The sequence below is a fragment of the Nerophis lumbriciformis genome, linkage group LG17 (genome assembly GCF_033978685.3).
Source record: "Nerophis lumbriciformis linkage group LG17, RoL_Nlum_v2.1, whole genome shotgun sequence".
Classification (NCBI taxonomy): domain Eukaryota; kingdom Metazoa; phylum Chordata; class Actinopteri; order Syngnathiformes; family Syngnathidae; genus Nerophis; species Nerophis lumbriciformis.
In genome coordinates this window covers 6,643,691-6,670,596 of record NC_084564.2, presented here as the reverse complement: position 1 = coordinate 6,670,596, position 26,906 = coordinate 6,643,691, and the positions used below count along the sequence as shown (strand labels likewise).

The following is a 26,906-nucleotide window of genomic DNA, read 5'->3' as shown; positions in this document are numbered from 1 at the left end:
CCGATAATATCGGCAGTCCGATATTATCGGACATCTCTAATAATCAGTGGGCGAGGCGGACACAACTCTAGTCCAGTGATTTCAAAGTCTTTCAAGACATGGCGGCTCAGGAGGATGCATATATATATATATATATATATATATATATATTTATTTACTTTTTCGGGAGTTGGTGTTAAATTTTGTAGACCTTGCGGAGTATTTGGAAGCAAGACCTGCTGACTCCAGTATTAATAGAGGAATTAACTGAAGTTGTTTTTTCACTTTCAGACCAAGATATCTACCAAGTAACCAATCAGGTGTTAGGATCCACCCACTGACTTTGATCATAGTTTCATGAAGAAAAATAATAAAATGGTGAAATAATTAATTGAATCATGCAATAAATCATGAAATCAATAATTCAATGGTTATATAATGTACCTTTACAAAAAATTAATTAATAAACATTTAATAAAATGTTGTCATTAATTGACACATTGAGGTAATTATTTAACAACCGTACATTTTTATTTAAGCAGGTTATTTCAGTGATTATTTTTACTTGAAACTAAATTATTAGGCACAAGGAGCTATGAAAATTGTCCATCCTCCATGAAGAAACTGATTGCCCGTTTTGTCTTTCACAGTAAAGCTTCAGTGCGGTCCTGTCCGCCTGTGTATGACGACAAGCCAGAGGCGGCCATGGTGAGTGAGACAGGCACCGTAATCTTGGAGCATCTAGAAGAAACCAGAAGTATTTTGGAATATTAGCTAATTTTCCCCAACAACTTGATTTCAGAGTTCTGTACTAGTACAGTTGTTGGTAGTGCTAGTCCACTAGAGGGTGCTCTATTACAGCCTGACTGTTAAGTAGCCAAACGATGATGTTTGAGTACTGACATGTTTTTTTGTTGTTTTTTTTACCTCTTCTTAATACTTACTGATTTCTTTTTCTGTATTGTGTGTTTCAGTCTTCAGCAGTGGACTTCAAGACCAAGGAGGAGAAGGATGCAGAACTGGACAAAAGAATTGAAGCCCTGAGGAAGAAGAACGAAGCTCTGGTCAAGCGCTATCAGGTATTACGTTGTTAGATCTGTCGCACCTGATCATTCAAACAAAATACAGTTTTATTGTCAAAGCTTAGTTTATTGATTAGATAGCATCTATGTGCACGGACAGCATTTATGTGCACTTTGAGCTCAGCGCGGTCTCAACGCCAACAGGAAGTAGAAGAGGACAAGAAGAGGGCCGAGCAGGAGGGCATCGCCGTGACAACGCCTCGCAAGCCCCGCCCTCACGAGCCAGAGTGGGAACGCAGGAAGCCTGAGAAAGACAACTTCACACTCGCAGACGACCTCTCCAAGGCGTCAATAGGGGTAAGTTGGAACCAGCGGAGGGGGGGGGGGCAAACGTTAGCAACACTAGCATAGCTACATGAGCGACAGCCCTAACATTACACTCCCGTTTTAATGGCAAAATCTTGCTATAACTTTCAGCTCCCAGGTCTGTAGCGGACTGATGGATTGTTGGGTTCTAGGATGTGTAGCGAAGCCTGCTTTTGTACCAAATGATGGCCGTATATAGTTAATCTAGCTAGGAGTGGGCTCATCGACGGTATCATGTCCGTGTGGAAGGTTGTCCCCTCATGAGATCATTAAAGGCCTACTGAAATGCGATTTTCTTATTCAAACGGGGATAGCAGGTCCGTTCTATGTGTCATACTTGATAATTTTGCGATATTGCCATATTTTTGCTGGAAGGATTTAGTAGAGAACATCGACGATAAAGTTCACAACTTTTGGTCGCTGATAAAAAAGCCTTGCCTGTACCGGAAGTAGCAGACGAGTAGCGTGACATCACCGGTTGTGGAGCTCCTCACATCCGCACATTGTTTACAATCATGGCCACCAGCAGCGAGAGCGATTCGGACCGAGAAAGCGACGATTTCCCCATTAATTTGAGCGAGGATGAAAGATTCGTGGATGAGGAAAGTGAGAGTGAAGGAATAGAGGGCAATGGGAGCGATTCAGATAGGGAAGATGCTGTGAGAGGCGGGTGGGACCTGATATTCAGCTGGGAATGACTAAAACAGTAAATAAACACAAGTATATACTCTATTAGCCACAACACAACCAGGCTTATATTTAATATGCCACAAATTAATCCCGCATAACAAACACCTACCCCCCCCCGTCCATATAACCCGCCAATACAACTCAAACACCTGCACAACACACTCAATCCCACAGCCCAAAGTACTGTTCACCTCCCCAAAGTTCATACAGCACATATATTTCCCCAAAGTTACGTACGTGAGACTTTTTGAGACTTTTATTAGTAGGTTGCACAGTGAAGTACATATTCCGTACAATTGACCACTAAATGGTAACACCCGAATACGTTTTTCAACTTGTTTAAGTCGGGGTCCACTTAAATTGATTCATGATACAGATATACTATCATATATACTATCATCATAATACAGTCATCACACAAGATAATCATCAGGGTGTATACATTTAATTATTTACGTGACATGCACATAGCGGCACGCACGTACGGGCAAGTGATCAAATGTTTGGAAGCGTGCTCACGGCACTGTGTCTGCGTATCAAACTCAAAGTTCTCCTGGTAAGAGTCTCTGTTGTCCCAGTTCTCCACAGGCCAATGGTAAAGATTGACTGTCATCTTTCGGGAATGTAAACAATGAAACACCGGCCGTGTTTGTGTTGCTAAAGTCGGCCGCAATACACCGCTTCCCTCCTACAGCTTTCTTCTTTGCTGTCTCCATTGTTCATTGAACAAATTGCAAAAGATTCACCAACACAGATGTCCAGAATACTGTGGAATTTTGCGATGAAACAGACTACTTAATAGCTGGTGTCGGAGGCAGATACTTACATATATCTGAATTTAAGTGTTACTTCTTTTATTTCATAGTCATATTTGAAAACAGCTCATGCTGTCTCAAAATGTCCTCCACAATCCGCGACGTCACGCGCTGACGTCATCATACCGAGACGTTTTCAGCAAGATATGTCGTGCGAAATTTAAAATTGCACTTTAGTAAACTTACCCGGCCGTATTAGCATGTGTTGCAATGTTAAGATTTCATCATTGATATATAAACTATCAGACTGCGTGGTCGGTAGTAGTGGGTGTCAGTAGGCCTTTAAAAGCCCCAAGCGAGCGCGTGAGTGCCTTTTCACTCAAAAGTGGAGCAAATAAGTGAGGGAAATGATAGTTTTTCTCACGTTTGGTGCTCATAAACACTGTTGACGCATATTGCTCTTAAAGCATCATTTAAAAGTAATTTTTTTATGATAATGGTAGCCCAGCCTATATTTACCGCAGTTGTGTCCCAATGTTCACATGGCTAAAGATTGTATTCACGTGACTGCGTCCCTCAAAAAGGATGCACTCTCAGGGAGACAACCATTACAGGGTTTTCCCTGAGTGTAATGGAATGTGCTTTTTCATTACCACCACACCTTGAAAATAAGTTTGTTTTTTTTAACTTGAAAACAAATTAAAGTAATATAATATATTGTAGCTCTCAAAAGAAATCACACAAAGTCTGATGCAATTTTTAAGTACTATTACCAATTTTATGATCACAAACCGCACAAATACAACAGGTTTTACCTCCCGTGCAAACACTTTTGTCTTTGCGAGTCCGCGTTTCCCTGGACACACAACAACACTTCCTCATTCTCCGCCAATCATCTGTCAGGCACGAACGGTATGTTTGCAAACCTGGGAAAACTGAGATCAAATCCAAGCCACACAAAACATAAAACACTAACACCAGCTGGTCGTTACAGTATGAATTGATATACAGGGTGATTCAAAAAGAATACGCCAAAATCATCATGCATTTATTCAGTTCGAAAGCACTGTAATAGACTGAATCAATGGTCATTTGATACAGGAGTTATCCAAGTTTTATTGTGTTACAATTTCACTGTTGTGGTCATGTAGTCCTTTCGGCGCCGTTCAAAATGTAGGAAGACCACGTGTTTATTTACCCTCAAAATGGCGACTCAACAGAAGACGTTTTGTGTGCTTAAGTTTGCGAAAACCAATGCCATTGTCACGATGCAATGTGCTTTTAGAACAGAATTTGGCATTGATCCATCCCAATTTTCGACGGTGGGTTAAATAGTTTAAAATGACTGGCTGCTTGTGTAAAGGAAACAGTTCTAGAAGACCTCGATGACATGAAAGATCGAATAACAGCAGCAATCAACACTGTGGATCAACGTTCCCTCTAAGGTGCGCGCCTGCGCAATTGCGCACTTCTCAAGCGTCCTCTGCGCACAGCAAATATATGCCGCGCACCAAATCAAATCCCATCTGAATTCTAAACAAAATAAACACATAATTTATTGTGTGTAATTTTGCAATGCAACTCTGAGTGACAGTGACAACAAGCGGCCCTAACGGTGTTCGTCAACACCGTTCAATTGAACATCGTTCAATTATTGTAACGTCTATCGAGATGCTTCGAGGACAGGAATTATATCGATCACTTTATTGAGCAAAACTGTTTATATTCGGCCATAACCACACCAAAACCTTAAGTAAAAAAACTTCTATCTCGTAAAAGTAGTCATTTTCTGACGTACAAACCAGGCCAAAAGCAACTTGTCATCTGTCACCAACACGCATACCACTAAGACACTGGTGTGTTTATGGCCACACAAAAAGTCTGACAACTCAAACACCACACAGTTACACTATGACTCCTCAGTCATACGTGTGCTTATTCTACTGTCATTTATTATTAATGTTAATTTATTGATATTAATCATGGAATGCTGTTACTAGAGAAAGTTACAGGAATGCACACTTCATCCTATGCTTACATTTCATTGTGCAACATGAGGATGTTTAAGGGGAACTAAATGTGATCTCTGAAAGGGGTACAAATGATTTCCAAAGCAGGACCCCCACCCAGACATATTGTACAATCCATAGCTTATGAAAAACAAGATTTCTTTTATTTTCATTACAAGTGGGCCAAATCACTAATATTACAAAATAACCTCATGAAAATGACTCCTCTCATTTGAGTGTTATTATAAAAGATTGGTTTGAGACAGGTGTGCTGCTGGTATTGCCACGTGTGATGTTGCTCACACATTGGAGGAATTCTCATATCGTCTTGATGTTGTTCGTGTTGCCGGTGGTGGCCATATTGAGCACTTGTAAAGCATGAAATAAATACTCAAAGTTATGTACAACGAGTGATAATTTTGGCGTATTCTTTTTTGAATCACCCTGTATATAGCCTATTATTTGCACACTATTGACAAGAGATGTACCGAAAACTGGGCCACCGGAAAAAGACTGATTGCAGAAAACCGCGCTGCTGAAACTGGATGTAAACAAAACGCACGCCATTGTCTGGAGAATTGTCTGGAGCATGTCTGCGATGTGGACGCAACTTTAATATATCCCAGATATACCCGCGGACAGCCATCTACAAAATGTGCAACTATTAAGAGGACATTAGTGGCTTTCAAGGAGAGAAAGTCCAACTGGAGCAACAGAGCGAAGGAAGTGTGACATCATGCTCGCTGCAGCTGGCTTCTTTTGTCAGAGGGACAAAAGTAAAGAGTCTCTAAACACGAATACATTTAATAATAACACCAGAAGTAGATGCTACATTTGTTGTTGGTTGTTTTTAATAAAAAGTAATGTAAAGTCTTTAAGCCCTTAAAAAATCTTAACAAAGTACATTGTACAATAAGCAGCCGCAATTGAAAATATGAGAAAATTATTAAAACATGAATGTTAATACTAATTAATAGCACAATTGTTTTTAAAATCAGGCATGTGATTTTTCCGTCTAAAGTCGGAATTCCGTCTTTTTTAATCTCGGGGGGAAAAAAATTATCTCCCGCTTTTCCGGTTTTTTTTCCGACCCTAAATCAAGATTCAAGACGTAGTTTATATTACGCCGTAGTTGATTGGTCGATATGTTCCTTGTGACCAATCAGGACATCTGTTATGAATGATGACGTTAATAACGTCATCATTCATAATGGTTATTACCGCCATTTTCCATATGTAAACGATGTCGGTTCTAGAGAGAAAGGACGCTTTACGAGTAAAAGAAATTGATAAACATGTCAAAAATAAGTTTCGATGGGACTGGATGGAAAGGGAAATCACTGATACTGTTGGGAAGAAGGAAGTTACGACTTTGTTCGGTGATTTTATTCGGAAAATCGATCGTCCCGGAAAGGTTTTGTGCACGTGGTGTCATGATAATATTGACTATGGATCACGAGGTTTCAAGGCTTTGGAAGTACATGCGAAACGCCAAAAACATATGAAACAACTTGAAGCAAGGTATGTTCTATTAATGATGTTTTCATGTCTTCAAACACTAAAATATTTTCTTCAAATGGTGCTGTCTTTGTTTATTTTAGCCTGGACCTGGCTGGGGGCCTTCGTCCCCCAGACCCCCGGAAATGTTTTCAGTCTTTTTCATTGTGGTCAAATCACATGCCTGTTAAATGTATCCAAACATTTTTTTGAGCCTTTTTAAACAAAATCACACCATCGCAAATTAGTCTGACTTCATGGTGGCCAAGCCCAGAAGCCCGCCCCTGACCACGTCCCCACTGCCACAGGTATCTTGGCAATTTAGTGGAAACCCCGAATTGCTTTTCTGTATTCCTTGTTACACGCATGCAGGAGTTGCATGAATTCCTGGAGAGTGCGTGTTTTGCCAGAGCACAACGGCTCAAATGTTTGAGGACAAGCTGCAACCAACACATTGTCTATTCCCATATACTAATCCTCCCAAACACGGTGGAAAGTAAACTTAAGTTTCTTCCAAGTATTATCACTGGAGGATTAGAGGAAAATGAATGACTAAATACACACACAAACCAAGCATGTCGACACAAGGACTTAACTGCTTAAGCTTCGATGTAAAGTAGGATTGATCGATCCAAATGTTGAAACTATCGATACTTGGTATAGTACAACACCCAAAACCAGTGAAGTTGGCACGTTGTTATTCGTAAATAAAAACAGAATACAATGATTTGCAAATCCTTTTCAACTTATATTCAATTGAATAGACTGCAAAGACAAGATAACTACATTAATGTTCAAACTGAGAAACTTTATTTTTTTTGCAAATAATCATTAACTTAGAATTTAATGGCAGCAACACATTGCAAAAAAGTGGGCACAAGGGCATTTTTACCACTGTTACTTGGCCTTTCCTTTGTTAACAACACTCAGTAAATGTTTGGGAACTGAGGAAACCAGTTTTTGAAGATTTTAATTTGGAATTCTTTCCCATACTTGCTTGATGTAAAGTTTAAGTTGTTCAACAGTCCGAGGTCTCAGTCGTGGTATTTTAGGCTTCATATTGCGCCACACATTTTCAATGGGAGACAGGTCTGGACTGCAGGCAGGCCAGTTTAGTACCCGCACTCTTTTACTACGAATCCACGCTTTTGTAACACGTGGCTTGGCATTGTCTTGCTGAAATAAGCAGGGGCGTCCATGATAACGTTGCTTGGATGGCAACATATGTTGCTTCAAAACCTGTATGTACCTTTCAGCATTAATGGTGCCTTCACAGATGTGTAAGTTACCCATGTCTTGGGCGCTAATACACCCCCATACCATCACAGATGCTGGCTTTGGAACTTTGCACCTATAACAATCCGGAGGGTTATTTTCCTCTTTGTTCCGGAGGACACAAAGTCAACCGTTTCCAAAAACATTTTGAAATGTGGACTCGTGAGACCACAGAATCAATCAATCAATCAATGAAAGTGTATTTATATAGCCCTAAATCACGAGTGTCTCAAAGGGTTGTACAAGCCACAACGACATCGTCGGCTCAGATCCCACATCAGGGCAAAGAAAAACTCAACCCAATGGGCTTCAATGAGAAACCTTGGAGGGGACTGCAGAACACTTGTCCACTTTGCATCAGTCCATCTTAGATGAGCTCGGGCCCAGCGAAGCCGTTAGCGTTTTTGAGTGTTGTTGATAAATGGCCTTCGCTTTGCATAGTAGAGTTTTAACTTGCACTTGCAGATCTAGCGACCAACTGTAGTTACTGACAGTGGTTTTCTGAAGTGTTCCTGAGACCATGTGGTGATATCCTTTACACACTGATGTCGCTTTTTGATGCAGTACCGCCTGAGGGATCGAAGGTCCATCGCTTACGTGCAGAGATTTCTCCAGGTTCTCTGAACCTTTTGATGATATTACGGACCGTAGATGGTTTTATTAATAAATGATAAATACATCATCTTTACAACTATACATACAAATTCTAAATGTACTTTTTTGTCAAACTATTGGATGGTGGCTGAAAATCGAATAGGGATCAGAAGCCAAAAATGTTGATCGGGACATCCTTATTTAAAATATTACCTGTACAGTTAAAAGCTGTATGACGGCCATAGTTTGATCTTTTAATGGATTACCGTATTTTCTGGACTATTGTGCACATGGGGATATAAGCCGTACCCACTGAATTTTAGAAAAACATTTTCACCCCTGTATATTACCCGCACCGGACCATAAGGCCGCAGCTATGTACGTTGTGAAATTAGTTATTACACAGAAAGGGTTTATAAATGTTTATTTATATACCTTTAATTGTTCCCAAAGGTTGTCTGTAACACGGCAGTAAAACGGCTGATCAAACAAAGCAGAAGTCATCTTCATGGACCCACTAGCTGTGGAATGTAGCTCTCCAATCAGCTAAACAAACCCAAAAACTCCACGGTGACGTTTTGGTGAATTTATTGAGGAATTTGTGAAACTGTAACAAGACAAAAAAAATGCCATCGTAAGGTAATAACACTAACACAGACGCTCGTAAATGTGTTAGCATATTAGCTAATGCTAATGACGCTAGCGTCATTACATTACGGTAGAACGTACAAATATGCATGAAAACAGTCATACAGATATCACACACGTTACGGTTTAGTGAGTATGAATTGTTTTAGTTATATTATGAAACTTACATATGTTGCTTGGAGTGATGAATGAAGAAACCATACAAGTAGAAACGCTAGGGACGATTAGAAGACAGTTCGGCACTTCTACTTCCGGTTCAAAGCATTAAACGTCAGGAAACACTTGTTGGCATTCACCCAGCTGCACCTGCTGTCAGCAAACCCTTCCGAAAGATGGCACCACAGCACAAACAATGTCACACCATTTGAGTGTCTTTGCATGTGTTTAATGAAAACTATTTGCTTTACGGCCGTCAGCGAAGAAAAAATCCATAAATTAGCCGCACCACTTTATAAGCCGTAGGGTACAAAGCGTAGGAAAAAAAATAGCGGCTTATACTTTGGAATTGACGGTATTTTTTTTTTTTTTCATTATTTCCTTTGGAATATAACACACACAGTTTGTCGAACCCAAGAAGGTGATCGTTGTGGGGGGTTGTTTTACACCAAAATCTTTTACACACTTTCTGTACGTCTTTGTCTAATCTATGGTTCAAGCGCTTGCTAAAACAGGCTGCTTCATGATGCTTATACAAGAACGTAAGCAGCAGAATCAATCAAGTTTAGGAGGGCACTGAGCAAAGATTTGCTGTTTGCATCCTGAAGAGATGAGTCTTTGTTCTAGCGTGCCTTCTGAAAGGTAAACACTTGAAGGAGCGACCTTCCTGGGAAGAAACCAGAGCAGCGCCAACGCAGTCGCTTGATCAACATAATGTCATAAAGTCCACACACGTCCAGGAGGACACGCTCCATAATCCTTTTATGTCTCCTTTTTTATGTGCGCTGTTCTGTTCTGTTCTGCTCACCAGAAGCTACACTTCAGAAGTCTGGCCTTATATGACAACCAGTGTTGTAAACAGTTATGTGTTTTACTGTTTATTATTATAACGTTCATGAGACAATACAATGCTAAGCCTGCATGGAAACCTTTGGGTGGTGACCACTGCTGACATTCCCGTCAGAAATCTCAATGGAGTTCCATGTTAATGGAGCTCTGATGTGCTGAATAAGAAACCACTTCCTGTTCCCAACAGGACACCAGAGTGGTGGACGGATGGAAGCCTCCCACACCCCGCGGTCGGAAAGCGTCCGAGGAGAGCGATGGGCACAGAAGGCAGAGCGACAACCACAGTCCCCCCAGGAGGACAGGCTCGAGCCGAGTTGGGAGAGGAGGAGGGCCCAGAGGGGGTGGCGGCGGTCGCCCTGAGAGGAGAGAACGGGAACCCTGGACCCCCAGAGACGTAGAGCCAGCTGAAACAGGAGGACCGGGGCGACGAGGAGGAAGGAGAGGAAGAGGAGGAGACTCGGCAAGCACACCAGGAGGCGTGGACAGGAAGTCAAAGGTGATCAAATAGGTTTGATATTTTAAGTTTGTGTCAATTGACAGGAAGTTTGAATGTGTTGTCTGTCCAAGCAGGAATGGGAGGAGAAGAGGCGACAAAACATTGAGAAGATGAATGAAGAAATGGAGAGAATAGCAGAGTACGAAAGAGGACAACGGGTACAAAACGTTTTTTGATTAGTTTCACTTCTTTGCTAGTTTACTTCCTGACAAATTTGTGTTGCAGACTTCTGCCCTGTAGGTGGCACTAATAGGCCCTTTTCCACCAACAGTTCAAGGACTTTAAGTTGCAGGAACCTCTAGTTCATGGGTGTTTATACTATGGCCTGCAGCTGTGTTAAAGACGTCACAAGTTTAATAAGAAATCTGGACTGACTTAATTTTAAATATCTGATAGTATAATTGCTTAAAGTTTGCCCCCATCTTGTCGAATGAATTGCACTTTGAAGTGTACATAGCACAGCAATTTTATGTATAAACCATTCCAAACAACCTTTCCCACTCGTGCCGCAAATAAACTAACACAAAAAGTCAACACACATGGTCACACATAACACAACCTGCTCACTGAACTTTGTGGATTGTATAAAAATGTCCACGCACAACACATACTTTCAGAATTAATTTACACCGGTAATTAAAATGTAAAACACTCTTCACACTTATCCATGTTTGGCACATTTTAGCTGATTGATATTTCTGATTGATAGCAATGTTTAATTATACTGTCCCTGTCAAATAAATGAATAAACAATATGATTTATTTACCCGGGTAAATGGGAAAGTTCCTGATAAAGTTCCTCTGGTAGAAAAGGGCCTATTGTCTGCTGTCTACAACTTTTTAAATGCGCTCAAAAGAACTTAGTAGCAGATTTGGACGTTTTAGCAAGTTAGCGGCTTTTAAGGTGGGGGTATGTGGTTAGTTAGGGCTGTGCTCTCCCATGTGCCTAAGTGAAAAAAATTGAGCGGATTCAGGTTGTGCAGCAATGTCCCCCTCGATTTAAGTCTGTCATTGCATGCCTACATCCAAGATGTCCACTCTGGGTGGAACACCCTTAAATGTGGGCGTGTCCTGTCATATCTGGCCTTCTGTAAAGGGCAACTGCACTGTTCTTGGAATTTTGCCTATCATTCACAATCCCAATGTCGGACAAGTAGGCATGTTTTTCTCTTAGGTGTATTCTAATGCTTAAAAAAAAAAAAAAAAGCTAACGAGAGGTGGCTAACAATGTAAATAATAGGAGGGCTCTATTGCGCTCATAAAGCTCTCTAAAAACAGCCAACAATACTTTATATACATGTCATGACCTGCATATTAACCAAGTATTAGCGACATTGTTATTGTAAGAGCTAATGCAGGGTAACTACTTTTAGTAACACTGCATTGATCACCTTGAGGTACTGTAACTTATGCTGCTATTGACATACTGAGCTGTTGCTGCTGCATCGCCTCTGAGTTGGTAAAAGTTCACACTAGATTATAAATCATGCCTTTCACCTGTACATTAGGAGGTTAGGAGGCCATAAACTGAGAAGTTGGTCACCTTTGACATTCAATTTACACCCAGAAGACAAGATAAAATGCTTGTTTGCTCCAAGCAGTTGTTTTTACCTGAGGAGGAATATGATGATCATTTAAACAGGAAATATATAAACATCTCAATGAGAGCAGACATGGTACAGTAAGGGATTGTTTTATAATGTTCGTAGTTTGTAGTCACTGTAGTTGGATCTGCTTATCACTCAGCTTTTAAAACGTGTTGCTCAGATTTTTAGATGTGTTTTTACAGAACTGTACAGGCGCAATAGATGACTCCCGGTAGATTAGCTGTTAGCCACCTGGAACTTTCCATATATCACAAATTAGAATGTGTGAAAAAAGAAAATCTTGTGTGTTCTTGCCTTACATAGGGATTGTGAATGATAGGCAAAATTAAAAACAAAAGTGCACTTCCCCTTTTATGTTTAAAAAAAAAAAAAGTCGTTTTTTTTCAGGACCCCCTAGTGGCCACAGCTTGAAAGTATATTTACAATGACTGGGTGGTGCAGGGAAAACAACCTGGTCCTTAACACCACTAAGACGAAGGAGCTAATCTTGGATTTCCGGAAGAAAAAAACAATAAACATCCAACCACTGTACATCAATGGGGGCTATGTGGAAAGGGTCATTAACTTCAGGTTCCTGGGGATCCAGATCGAGGAAGACCTGTCGTGGAGTATGAACACATCAGTGACCATCAAAAAGGCAAAGCAGAAACTTTACTTTCTGAGACTCCTCAAAAAGAACCAACTGTCACAAAAACTGCTTGTATCCTTCTATCGCTGCTCAATAGAGAGTGTGCTGACATACTGCATGTGTGTATGGTATGCCAGCTGCACGGCGGCAGAGAGAAATGCACTTCAGAGGGTCATAAAAAGTGCCATGAAGATCACTGGCTGCTCTCTCCCCTCCCTAGATGAACTGTACAGTGCCAGGTGCCTCAAAAAGGCCCAAAACATCATAAGGGACCCATCTCACCCTGGACATAAACTCTTTGAACTGCTGCCCTCGGGCAGGAGATACAGGACAATAAAATGCCGGACAAACCGATTTAAGAACACTTTTTACCCGAGAGCAATAGTGTCGCTGAACACAAGACAATAATGACTGCATGTGAGCTGTGTGCTTGGGATTTTTATGTATATTTATCTATGTTTTTATGAGTTGTTGTGAATTTGCACTAAATTAGTTTTGCATACAATTTTGTTGTACAATGTACAATGACAATAAAGATATATTCTATTCCATTCTATTCCTCAGCAGGACGAAGACAAGCCAATACGTAACTTCCTGGACGACCCACGGCGTTCCGGGCCGACTCCGGACACAGACCGCAAGGAAGGCAGCAGGAGACACGTGCGAAATTGGGGTGGGCTGGACTTTGACAACGTGAAGACCGGAGCTGACATGGAGAAAGAATGGATCGTAAGTGACATCGCCTGCACGCGGATGTTTGACTTCCTGCCGCAGCAGGCTTACCCTCCCCTGCTGTGATTCTGCAGAGTCGGCGGCCTGGCCCGAGAGGCTCCGCGGACATGACCATGTCCATGACGGGCCGCGAGCGAGCCGAGTACTTGCGCTGGAAGAAGGAGCGCGAGCAGATTGACGAGGAGCGTCTGGCTCGCCATCGCAATGCCACTGGCCAGTGGAGACGAGAGTGGGACGCACAGAAGACCGAGGGCATGTAAGAACGCGGCTTGCTGGCACGTACTAGTATGACATCTATGTTTGGGCTCAAAAGACGAGAAACTTACCAATTGATTGACAGGTTCAAGGAGGACGCACAAATGGCGGCAGAGGGCGTCATGGCAGAACAGGGCGGCAGGAGAGGTGAGTGTTGTTGCCATGGTAACGCAAGAGCCAAAGTATGGGGACACGAGTCTACACAGTCTACTACACCTTTTTTTTTTTTTTTTTTTTTTACTAACTATGGCTGTCTTAATGATATCAACATATATCGCCATCGATATCAATAAAAAATGCGTTTAATAAAATGTTAATTTTGGGTCAAAAGAAACCGGAAGTTACAAAGCAAGGTTCATGGACAAAGTCGAAACAGGAAGTGATTACTGAGGAATGGGAGGGACACGCTAACAGCCAATCAAGTAACAATATAAAAATTGGTTTACGCCATCTTCCTGTCTAGCTGTTGATTCTCTGCATGGACTGAGAAGAGAAAGTAAAGATGAGTGCAACACAGAGCGAAGAAGTTATATCGATGAAACAGGAATAGTCACATCGACATTATGGGAGTTTTTTGGATGTTTTTCAAACGGACCGTAGTCCTTACCCACGCTACCCTCTTTTCTTTTCAACCCTTTTCTGTTCCTTATTCAGGTGTACGGAAATCCGTCTTTTTTATCTCTGTAAAAATATAAAAAAATATTTTCTGTTTTTCGTATTTTTTTCCGACCTACAATGCGTTAAAATTTTGATCCGTCTCTTTGCCATACCTGCCAAAAACTAAGTGTTTTCCCGTAATGAGTACGGTTTTTGATAATCTATCGGCTGCAGTGGTAAAAACTAGGGTTTTTCATTAGAAATTATTAACTTAAAAATTGAAGCTACGTAACGAAGCAACTCCACGGGCAGGGGACTAAATATACGTGAAACATCAATGATGATTGGTTGGTTTACGTATAAGAAAATCCATGATTGGTTGGCTGGTTTACTGTGATGAGTCACAATTGGTTAAGATTAGGGAAAAACATAACGGACAGGCCAATCAGAGGCAAGATAGGGCGAGTCATCGAACCAAGAAGGGAAATCACAACAGACGCGCACATCCCAAAGGAGGACGAGACAGTTGGAGAAGAGAAGAGGGAATATTCAAGTGGGCGATGTATATATTAAAAAAAAAAATAGTGAAAGATGGCAGGGGATTCTCGTCCTTAGATTGTTCTTTTAGTGATGTAGACAATTCAGGGAACCCACAATGTGTCTACTTGGCCACATTTGGACAAATGTATGCGTCTGGATAAAACAATGCCCAAAACATTCATTTTCGTTGTTTACCATGTAAGCCCAAATCAAAACTGCTCTTGACATGGAAGACGTGGAATACACATTTAAGAACACACATGATTGTGGCAGACTTGTGATGACTTTTGCTACAGTATAGCCTGTCTAAATGCAAAATTGTATTTTAAAACAAAACAGTAGCTGACATTTTGTTCATTATTAGTAGGCTAACCCATGTGGTTCTTGTGGATGTGAACACAAGTTGTAATTACTGTAGTGACTAAATAAGTAGTAGTATATAGTAGTGACTGAAACAGACATAGTGATTCATTTGGATGAATGGGGTATGTCCCCCTTGTCCCCCCACCCTGGACCTGGCTGAGGACCTGCGGCCCCCAGACCCCCGGCTTATTTTCAGTCTTTTTCATTAAGTTCAAATCCCATGCCTGAGTAATGTATAAATAAAAAATATAACAAATGTGCCACTTTAAAATAATAATAATTTGGTCCATTAATATTAAAATAGTAATTACTGCATAACAAATTCCTTCCCATACTTGAATAAAAATAACAGACCAAATTAAATGTTACACAGTAACTCCCTAGCACTGAACCTGCAAAAAATAGTTACTCCCCGGATTCTGTTTACATTTTGTTACACTTTATTAAGCATTTCTTACGTATCATTTTTACACTTTAATTTTAAGAGGTTATTGTTAAGTGTTCAATATGATTTTAGAATGGTTTATTGATTTATTTTCAATGGTTGTTTGGACATTTCCTTTCTGCTTTGATAGCTGAGGGGATTATAAGCAATGGAAGGTTACATTTTAAATAAAGATCCTTACATCTAATAAAAATATATTTTTCCCCCGGTCTTTATTTTTGATAGGTCATAGAAAAATATCAATAGTTATCAATATTGACCGATATAAAGCACTGAAATCGTGATTCAGTTTTCAGCCATATAGCCCAGCTCTAATGTGGAGTATTGCAGGACATGCTGATCAAGAGGTTCGTTAAACTCGTTAGCTAAGTGCTGGCTGTGTTTCCTTGGGGGGGCAAGGGTCTATATACTCAGGGTCCATACTGCCTTTTTTTCCTATTTCAGCAGAGACAGAAAAAACAATAACTCAGCAGCCTCAGATGGGTTGGGTTGTACTTATATAGCGCTTTTCTACCTTCAAGGTACTCAAAGCGCTTTGACACTACTTCCACATTTACCCATTCACACACACATTCACACACTGATGGAGGGAGCTGCCATGCAAGGCGCTAACCAGCACCCATCAGGAGCATGGGTGAAGTGTCTTGCTCAGGACACAACGGACATGACGAGGTTGGTACTAGGTGGGGATTGAACCAGGGACCCTCGGGTCGCGCACGGCCATTCTTTCACTGCGCCACGCCGTCCCTAGATGTTTTATGTACAGCTACTACTAGTTTTAATGTGTGTATTCTCAATTTCCCACAATGCATCTCTCCTTACTGGCTTGCGTTGCGTTTGCCAGGGAAGGTGATGTCATATCCCCCGTGAACACGGTGCTGAGTGTGGCTTTGTATGTCCTCTCTGCAGCCCGGGGGCGTTACTTTCGCGCCGATCCTCGGGGCAGAGCGTCAGGTTAGATCAGAGTGCGTGCGTGCGTTTGTGCGTGTGTGTGTTGCATCCATTTATCCACGTGCTTGTGTGACTCTTTTCCATCACAGCTAATTTGCATTCGAGTCAGTTTGTGGCTGCTTCCCTGTGTCGTGCGCTCGCATCAAATGGCGCAACTCGCTTCGTTTGAATTTGTTGTTGTTTTACCCTCCAACCAGCGCGGGGCAGCGCATCACCAGAATGTTCCCGACACCGTCAGGGGTGATCTTTTCATCTCGGCAGCCAGAATGCAAACGGAGACACTCGTCATCTTTATAGTGACAATCTTAACGTTCCTCCTTCACGTGACGTCGACTCCCTGATCCCTCGTGAGGAGCAGAGTGGTATTACGCAGGAAGATGACAAGTCTAACTGACTTGAGGAAAGTTAGCTTTTGTGACGTCGTATTACGATTGCGAGGTGTCTGTCAGACACAGGCACACACACTATCACAGTGTCATCAAGATGTGGATACAATTCAGTGAAACGTAGTTGGCCTCAGACGTGATGAGTGTGAAGTTGAAAATTATTTTTAGCTGCACTTGACTCCTGCTTTCTGTCCTCGTGCCAGACTAAGTGGAGTCGTCGTGACATTACTCGGGCGGGATGAACGTCTTAATTGGCTGAACGACTCCAGCGTCCTCATCTCCAATCCCTTCTCGCTGATCCCCTTCGTTTCTTTTGTGCTTCCCGTGCTCTCTTTTTTGACCTTTTTCTCACCTCGTTCCTCGCTCTTCAAGTTTTTATCCTCTCAGCATGTACCTGAGAAGCTTTCAGGCCTCCCTCTCTCCTGCTCATCCTCATCCTTTGCTTCTTTCTCGCCTCATCGTCGTCATTCAGCAAGGGTCGCATTCAGAAATATTAAAGCATGCGGGGTCCTTTTTAATATATTTTTTACATTAAAGGGGAACTGCAGTTTTTTTTAGAATTTTGCCAGTCATTGTGCAATCATTCTGAAAGACATGACGATGGAATTTTTTTTAATGCATTCTAAATATGAAATAAATGTGATCAAAAGTACGCTTACAATGGAGCCTATTTGCGTCATTCAATTCAATCAATCAAGCAATCAATCTTTATTTATATAGCCCTAAATCACAAGTGTCTCAAAGGGCTGCACAAGCCACAACGACATCCTCGGTACAAAGCCCACATAAGGGCAAGGAAAAACTCACCCCAGTGGGACGTCGATGTGAATGACTATGAGAAACCTTGGAGAGGACCGCATATGTGGGTAAACCCCCCCCCCCCCTCTAGGGGAGACCGAAAGCAATGGATGTCGAGTGGGTCTGACATAATATTGTGAGAGTCCAGTCCATAGTGGATCCAACATAATAGTAAGAGTCCAGTCCATAGTGGGGCCAGTAGGACACCATCCCGAGCGGAGACGGGTCAGCAGCGCAGAGATGTTCCCAGCCGATGCACAGGCGAGCGGTCCACCCCGGGTCCCGACTCTGGACAGCCAGCACTTCATCCATGGCCACCGGACCTGTGCCCCCCCCCACCCTCAAGGAAAAGGGGAGCAGAGGAGAAAAGAAAAGAAACGGCAGATCAACTGGTCTAACAGGGGGGCTATTTAAAGGCTAGAGTATACAAATGAGTTTTAAGATGGGACTTAAATGCTTCTACTGAGGTAGCATCTCTAATTCTGCCTTTAGAGCTCTATAAACATCCAAACACATCCTTTAGGGTTTTATATACATGACGTAAGTATGATATGTAATGTAGTAATAAAAGTGTCAATGATCTTGTTAGAATGAAAGACCACGGCTGCACTATTCTGTAATAAAATGAGAATTTGGATTTTCTTGCTTGGAATTGAGGTTTCGATACTCTAGGTCAGGGGTGTCAAACTCATTTTAGTTCAGGAGTCGCATGGAGGAAAATCTGTGCACACTTTTAAAATCATGGCATTAAAGGGGAACATTATCACAATTTCAGAATTGTTAAAACCATTAAAAATCAGTTCCCAGTGGCTTATTATATTTTTCGAAGTTTTAAAACATTTTTTACCCATCACGCAATATCCCTAAAAAAAGCTTCAAAGTGCCTGATTTTAACCATTCGTCCATTTTCCTGTGACGTCACATAGTGAAGCCAACACAAACAAACATGGCGGAAAGAATAGCAAGCTATAGCGACATTAGCTCGGATTCAGACTCGGATTTCAGCGGCTTAAGCGATTCAACAGATTACGCATGTATTGAAACGGATGGTTGTAGTGTGGAGGCAGGTAGCGAAAACGAAATTGAAGAAGAAACTGATGCTATTGAGCCATATCGGTTTGAACCGTATGCAAGCGAAACCGACGAAAACGACACGACAGCCAGCGACACGGGAGAAAGCGAAGACGAATTCGGCGATCGCCTTCTAACCAACAAATGGTATGTGTTTGTTTGGCATTAAAGGAAACTAACAACTATGAACTAGGTTTACAGCATATGAAATACATTTGGCAACAACATGCACTTTGAGAGTGCAGACAGCCCAATTTTCATTAATTAATATATTCTGTAGACATACCCTCATCCGCGATCTTTTCCTGAAAGCTGATCTGTCCAGTTTTGGAGTTGATGTCAGCAGGCCACGGAAGCTAGGGTCGATAGGGGGTTTAGCTCGCTCGTCTGCGGGAACAAACTGCCGCCATTGCTTGCCGTGCTACCGAGGTCCTTTGTCCCTGAATTGCTCACATACTCCGGCAGATTCAATGGGGGTCTGGCGGCAGATTTCTTTGACTTTATCGTTGGAAATGCATCTGCTTTGAGTGTCGCAGGATATCCACACATTCTTGCCAACTCTGTCGTAGCATACTTTCGTCGGTAAAGTGTGCAGAACAAACGTCCAATTTCTTGCCACTTTCGCATCTTTGGGCCACTGGTGCAACTTGAATCCGTCCCTGTTGGTGTTGATACACCCTCCGACAACACACCGACAAGGCATGATGTCTCCAAGGTACGGAAAACAGTCGAAAAAACGGAAAATAACAGAGCTGATTTGACTCGGTGTTTGAGAAAATGGCGGATTGCTTCCTCCGAGAGCGAATATTAGAAAGGCGTTTAATTCGCCAAAATTCACCCATTTAGAGTTCGGAAATCGGTTAAAAAAATATATGGTCTTTTTTTCTGCAACATCAAGGTATATATTGACGCTTACATAGCTCTGGTGATAATGTTCCCCTTTAAAATTCAAAAATAAAGACAACTTCAGATTGTTTTCTTTGTCTTATTTAGGCCAAAAATAGAACAAACACATTCTAAAAATATAGAAAAAAATACCGGCAGCGGTAAAGTTTAGATCCATGAAGGAAAGAAGAAAGTGAATGAATGTTTATAACTGAATACATTTACATATGCATAACATTTTTTTTCTATGAATTAAGTAACGTTTATGACAACCTTTTTCCAAAACACAATATAGAATGTGAGCTATAACAGGATAATGCATACATTTATCATTTGTTTTCAAAACGGTTACAAAATAGTGGCACCCCAAAAATGTACGGACCCCATTTTGAAAATTCCTAGCACCGACACTGACGGTGTACTGGTGCATGCAAAACAACAGCAGCCTGCTGTGGCCTGCGGGCCGGTTCTAATATTAATCAAGTATCATCCCAGGGCCCATAGATAATTATTTCGCGGGCCTTGACTTTGACACCCCTGCTCGCTGTAAAAAATGGTTAGTTCACGCACACGGCATACACATACACACATGTTCTGAGCCACCTGCTTGTGGCTTGTGAAATTTGAAGTTCATTAAACTTTTCGTCCATACATTTTATTTATTTATTGCCCCTGCAATTTTTCCACAAATTGAAATGTATTAAAATACACATAACCATTGATAGAAATGGTAGTGGCATGAAAAGAAAAACATAAATACATAATTACACTGTATTGTATTAATGTTAGCATTTATGATAGCTTGCGACTAGCGCTATAGTTGCTATAGTGGTGCTATACTGTATTTTTCTTAATATCGCACAAAAGCAAGGTACCTTTAGGACAAGTTTAATGTAAAACACAATTTTATACAGGATATATAAGTCAGGCGTGCACAAAAATACATTCACATCCGAATCGCGATTCGTGTTCAAATCGATTCATAATATTCAGAAATTGATCATTTTTGAAAAAATGTCTTGTATAAGAATCAATTTTAAAACAATGTTTTTAGGCCATTTCCATGCAACCAGAAGGAGCTTTTCTAACCTTTTAACCTGTTTTAAAAAAGTTTCATTAAAATTGTTATACTAAGTAATACATTGCGAGAATCTGTTTGAATCGAGAATTGGTTCTGAATCAAATCGTCACCCCACGAATTGGCTCGAATTGTTAGGTGCCCCAAAATTCACATCCCTAATATAAGTAGAGGATCCTTGCTGCATCGCTCCGTCAGTTTGGGGACACGCTCGCTCGCTCACCAGGGAAGTGGAGTCAAGTCGCACTGGTTGCGAGGCTTACTCGGAGACGGGGGACAGGACAATGTTATTTGTTTGTGACGCAGTTTTTTACATAAATGTTCTTAAAAAAGTAATCACTGAGAAACTCGATGGCATGTTGGCGTGAATCGAGATTGCCTTTTTAATTTTTCTTACGCAGGCCCTAATTTAAACTTGCCACAGTTGCTAGTTTGATGCAAATTGTGTGATTGCCTTCACACTGCTTGATGCTCAGGCACTTTAAGTCTTCAGCATGGTTGTTAAATGCATGCATACGCCGCTAGTTGCATGGCAGCGTCTATGTATTTATTTATACGTGCTTCACATTGACTCCTGCCATCAATGTGTCCTCCAGATGATGGCAAGCGACCCCCTAAATCGTCCTCGTTTGGAGACTTCCTGTCCCAGGGCAGGTCGCAGGGACCCCGGGGAGACCGGAACCAAAGAAGAGGACAGAAGCCCAGTTATAGGTACAACACGACTTTAGACTTGTTTGTAACGATACCATTTGTGTCAATTTCCTATATGGTGAATGTTGACTTAAAACTTTAGCAGAGGTTCAGTACTGAAGTTAACTCATAATGTTTTACTAAAAGTTATTTTTGGCATGATTTTATTGGGGCATTGATTGGTGGACGTTGACCAGTCATACTTGCCACCCCTCCCGAATTTTCCGGGAGACTCCCGAAATTCAGCGCCTCTCCTGAAAACCTCCCAGGACAAATATTCTCCCGAAAATCTCCCGATTTTCAGCCGGAGCTGGAAGCCACGCCCCTCCAGCTCCATGCGGACCTGAGTGAGGACAGCCTTTTTTCACGACGGGAGGACAACAGGGTGACAAGAACTAAATCATCCAGACTAGAGATAAATTGTATTATTATGTTTATTTACCTAAAAATAAATATATTTATTAAATACTATATTTTGCTAAAAACATCAAAATGAATTGTATTTTTATTTTTATTTTTTCTGACTCCTTATTACATCCAGCCATAGAATTATACATTAAAATAAACATATTTGAAATAATTAATTTTAAATTATCATAATAATTCATTTAAAATGACCATATTTAATTATTAAAATAATTGCTTGTTTATCAACAACTTTAGCATTTTATTCATTGCATTTTGAAGCTCTCAGAAGCCAAGTTATGTTATATTCCTTAATATTTATTTATGCAAGTTTGAAGTATCAATTATCTAAACACAGTTTTGTTTGCATATTTTCAGGATATATATATATATATATACACACGTATGAAATACCGTATTTTCCGCACCATAAGCCGCCCTGGGTTATAAGCCGCGCCTTCAATGAACGGCATATTTCAAAACTTTGTCCACCTATAAGCCGCCCCGTGTTATAAGCCGCATCTAACTGCGCTAAAGGGAATGTCAAAAAAACAGTCAGATAGGTCAGTCAAACTTTAATAATATATTAAAAACCAGCGTTCTAACAACTCTGTTCACTCCCAAAATGTACGGTAATGTGCAAATGTGCAATCACAAACATAGTAAAATTCAAAATAGTGCAGAGCAATAGCAATGTCACAACACACAAAATAAACATAACGCTCACTTTCTGAAGTTATTCTTCATTCATAAATCCCTCGAATTCTTCTCCTTCGGTGTCCGAATTAAAAAGTTGGGCGAATACGGGATCCAAAATGGCCGGCTCCGTCTCGTCGAAGTCATCAGAGTCAATGTTGCTATTGTTGTCCAGCAGTTCCGTGAATCCTGCCTTCCGGAAAGTTCGGACCACAGTTGAGACAGATATATCCACCCAGGCATTTACAATCCACTGGCAGATGTTGGCGTATGTCGTCCGGCGCTGTCTCCCTGTCTTAGTGGCGCAGGTCATCTTGTTGCTTCAATTCTCTCGCTGCTGCTCTATTTCCGTGTTCTACTGCGTGACTTATTGCCTTGAGTTTGAATTCTGCGTTGTACGCGTGTCTCTTAATAGGAGCCATTTTGTGGTCTTTACAGATGTAAACACACAAATGAAATGAAACGTAATATCCGCGCGCTTCTTCTACGGGGGCGGGTGGTTGCTTACAGTAGAAGAAGAAGCGCTTCCTCTTCTATGGGGGCGGGTGCTTACCTTGGCGGTTGCTTACCGTAGAAGAAGAAGCGCTTCCTCTTCTACGGGGAAAAAAGATGGCGGCTGTTTACCGTAGTTGCGAGACCTAAACTTTATGAAAACGAATCTTAATATTAATCCATATATAAAGCGCACCGGGTTATAAGCCGCACTGTCAGCTTTTGAGTAAATTTGTGGTTTTTAGGTGCGGCTAATAGTGCGGAAAATACGGTACTTGACTTGGTGAATTCTAGCTGTCAATATACTCCTCCCCTCTTAACCACGCCCCCCACCCCCGCCTCCCGAAATCGGAGGTCTCAAGGTTGGCAAGTATGTGACCAGTTATGGCAGGGGTTTTCCCACTGAGAGCCACACACTGACGAATCAAAGTATGCTCGGGCCATTTTGGTAGTTTTCACCTCCAAAACCAATACAAGATATCGATTTTTTCCTAAGAACTAGAAATTGCGAGCTTTGGTGAATGCAATTTTGAATGCTGAATAGCCAAAGCCAAACTGAAATGCTAACATTAGTTTCAAATAGTAATAGGCAAAATAGTTTCAGGTAACAGAAAATATAAGCAAAATGAGGTAAAAAAAAAAAAAAAGCTTGCATGCTAACAGTACCAGGCTAACCGTTAGCATAAGTGAAATACCAAAATACATGACACTGAGTTGTATACCTGTTAGATTAGTTAACAAAAGCTATCTTTCTTACGTTAGCATCAACGTTCCCTCTAAGGTGCGCGCCTGCGCAATTGCGCACTGCTCAAGCGTCCTCTGCGCACAGCAAATATATGCCGCGCACCAAATCAAATCCCATCTGAATTCTAAACAAAATAAACACATTTATTGTGTGTAATTTTGCAGTGCAACTCTGAGTGACAGGGCCGCTTGTTGTCACTAACGGTGTTCGTCAACACCGTTCAATTGAACACCGTTCAATTATTGTAACGTCTATCGAGTTGCTTCGAGGACAGGAATTATATCCATCACTTTATTGAACAAAACTGTTTATATTGGGCCATAACCACACCAAAAACATGAGAAAAAAAACTTCTATCTTGAAAAACTAGTCATTTTCTGCCGTACAAACCAGGCCAAAACCAACTTTGTCATCTGTCACCAACACGCATACCACTAAGCCACTGGTGCGTTTATGGCCACATAGAAAGTCGGACAACTCAAACACCACACAGTTACACTATGACTCCTCAGTCATACGTGTGCTTATTCTACTGTCATTTATTATTAATGTTAATTTATTGATATTAATCATGGAATGCTGTTACTAGAGAAAGTTACAGGAATGCACACTTCATCCTCTGCTTTCATTTCATTGTGCAACATGAGGATGTTTAAGGGGAACTAAATGTGATCTCTGAAAGGGGTACAAATGATTTCCAAAGCAGGACCCCCACCCAGACATATTGTACAATACTAATCCATAGCTTATGAAAAACAAGATTTTTTTAATTTTCATTACAAGTGGTCCAAATCACTAATATTACAAAATAATCTCATGAAAATGACTCCTCTCATTTGAGTGTTATTATAAAAGATTGGTTTGAGACAGGTGTGCTGCTGGTATTGCCACGTGTGATGTTGCTCACATGTGCTCCACTGAATGCTCAGGGAGTTTTTGTGTTTGCTCACGCACATGAACAATTAGAGGGAACATTGGTTAGCATGATAAAATTCTCACCGTAACATGCATAAACTACCAAAAGAGCTATTGAAAAATATGACCAAAATGAGCTAAAAAAAAAAGCTAGCATGCCAACAGTACTATGCTAACATGCTAACAGTTAGCATAAGTGAAATACCAAAATGACACTGAGGTGTATACCTGCTGAACGAGTTAAAAAATCTAGCATGATAAAATGTCAATGTAACATGTGTCAAATATACAAATACATTGTTCTGAGGTGTGTACTTTGAAAAAAAATGTTTCAAATTCTAGCATGCATCAAGTACCAAAATAGCTGGAGAAAAATCTAGAATATCATTCGTCAAGTAACAAAATATTTGACACTGAGGTGTACACCTGCAAAATTAGCAAAAAAGCAAGCATGTTAATATTAGAATGGTAACGACTGTGCTGCGGGCTATTAAAATGTTTTACTACGGGCCGCACTTTGGATTACGTTTAGATGTCAGCACTGGTGCATGTTTACGTTTATTATTACATGATTTAATTGGTGTCGAACACTCTTTGGTCAGTATGCATGACAACCGCTGGGAAGGAGAAAAAGAAGACGAGGAGAAGGAAAAGGACATGCCAAAGCGAGAGAGGAACCAGAAGGAGAAGAAAGACATGTCCAAAGCTCCCCAGGAACAGAAGGTGGGTGTGAGGAAAGGAGAATATTTACGCTAGAACCTCCTTGGCGTCTCACTGCATCGTCTCTCAGGTGGTCGAGGCTGGAGATGAGGAAGATGACGACCAGTGGGAAGACGCCAGCGACGGCGAGCAGGAAGTGTCCGATGGAGACGACGATTCCAGTGGCGACGAGAAGAAAGACGCTGAATCCCCCAACTCGCCTCGCTCCAGACCGTCGTCGGCCGGAAGCCCCAAAGAGCGGCGAACGCCCCGGCCCAAGATCCACATCCCGCCTCCCTCAGCGGCCTTGCAAGACCCGTCGGAGGCGGGGAGGCCTCCCAGCCCCTTCTCCCCGCTGCACGGTCACCGGCGTGTGTCGGACTGGGGGGAGGAGATGGAGATGTTGTCACCACGGAGCAGCATGGGAGAGAGCCCGTTGAAATCCCTCAGTGCTGAGAGCAGTCCTGCACCAAAGGAGGAGAATGTGGAAGACACCGCCCCTATTGAGGAGGACACAGGTACAGCTTATTTATCTGCTGTTAACTAGGGAAGGTCATTCTGATCAGGGCTGGGGGATATGGATGAAAAAGTATATCTCGATATATTTTTACTTAAACTCGATATTCGATATATACAGGTAAAAGCCAGTAAATTAGAATATTTTGAAAAACTTGATTTATTTCAGTAATTGCATTCAAAAGGTGTAACTTGTACATTATATTTATTCATTGCACACAGACTGATGCATTCAAATGTTTATTTCATTTAATTTTGATGATTTGAAGTGGCAACAAATGAAAATCCAAAATTCCGTGTGTCACAAAATTAGAATATTGTGTAAGGCTAATACAAAAAAGGGATTTTTAGAAATGTTGGCCAACTGAAAAGTATGAAAATGAAAAATATGAGCATGTACAATACTCAATACTTGGTTGGAGCTCCTTTTGCCTCAATTACTGCGTTAATGCGGCGTGGCATGGAGTCGATGAGTTTCTGGCACTGCTCAGGTGTTATGAGAGCCCAGGTTGCTCTGATAGTGGCCTTCAACTCTTCTGCGTTTTTGGGTCTGGTATTCTGCATCTTCCTTTTCACAATACCCCACAGATTTTCTATGGGGCTAAGGTCAGGGGAGTTGGCGGGCCAATTTAGAACAGAAATACCATGGTCCGTAAACCAGGCACGGGTAGATTTTGCGCTGAGTGCAGGCGCCAAGTCCTGTTGGAACTTGAAATCTCCATCTCCATAGAGCAGGTCAGCAGCAGGAAGCATGAAGTGCTCTAAAACTTGCTGGTAGTCGGCTGCGTTGACCCTGGATCTCAGGAAACAGAGTGGACCGACACCAGCAGATGACATGGCACCCCAAACCATCACTGATGGTGGAAACTTTACACTAGACTTCAGGCAACGTGGATCCTGTGCCTCTCCTGTCTTCCTCCAGACTCTGGGACCTCGATTTCCAAAGGAAATGCAAAATTTGCTTTCGTCAGAAAACATGACTTTGGACCACTCAGCAGCAGTCCAGCTGGTGTCGGTCCACTCTGTTTCCTGAGATCCAGGGTCAACGCAGCCGTCTACCAGCAAGTTTTAGAGCA

At 41.5% G+C, this 26,906-nt stretch overlaps 1 protein-coding gene across 5 annotated transcripts in view; it reads left to right on the top strand.

The window, feature by feature from the left end:
• ccdc9 (coiled-coil domain containing 9) overlaps positions 1–26,906 on the top strand; it is a 50,396-nt gene that overhangs the window by 8,389 nt on the left and 15,101 nt on the right. For 2 of the 5 annotated variants that reach the window (XM_061972322.1, XM_061972320.1), the window contains exons 2-13: positions 630–687; positions 954–1,058; positions 1,206–1,358; positions 10,025–10,336; positions 10,411–10,494; positions 13,136–13,300; positions 13,378–13,559; positions 13,644–13,705; positions 16,413–16,457; positions 21,269–21,383; positions 25,218–25,338; positions 25,406–25,832. In XM_061972322.1, the coding sequence (XP_061828306.1) occupies positions 685–687; positions 954–1,058; positions 1,206–1,358; positions 10,025–10,336; positions 10,411–10,494; positions 13,136–13,300; positions 13,378–13,559; positions 13,644–13,705; positions 16,413–16,457; positions 21,269–21,383; positions 25,218–25,338; positions 25,406–25,832 (1,774 nt within the window). In that variant the 5' untranslated portion in view covers positions 630–684. The remainder of the gene's footprint in view (positions 1–629; positions 688–953; positions 1,059–1,205; positions 1,359–10,024; positions 10,337–10,410; positions 10,495–13,135; positions 13,301–13,377; positions 13,560–13,643; positions 13,706–16,412; positions 16,458–21,268; positions 21,384–25,217; positions 25,339–25,405; positions 25,833–26,906) is intronic. The other 3 variants (XM_061972321.1, XM_061972323.2, XM_061972324.2) reach the window with 3 other exon arrangements.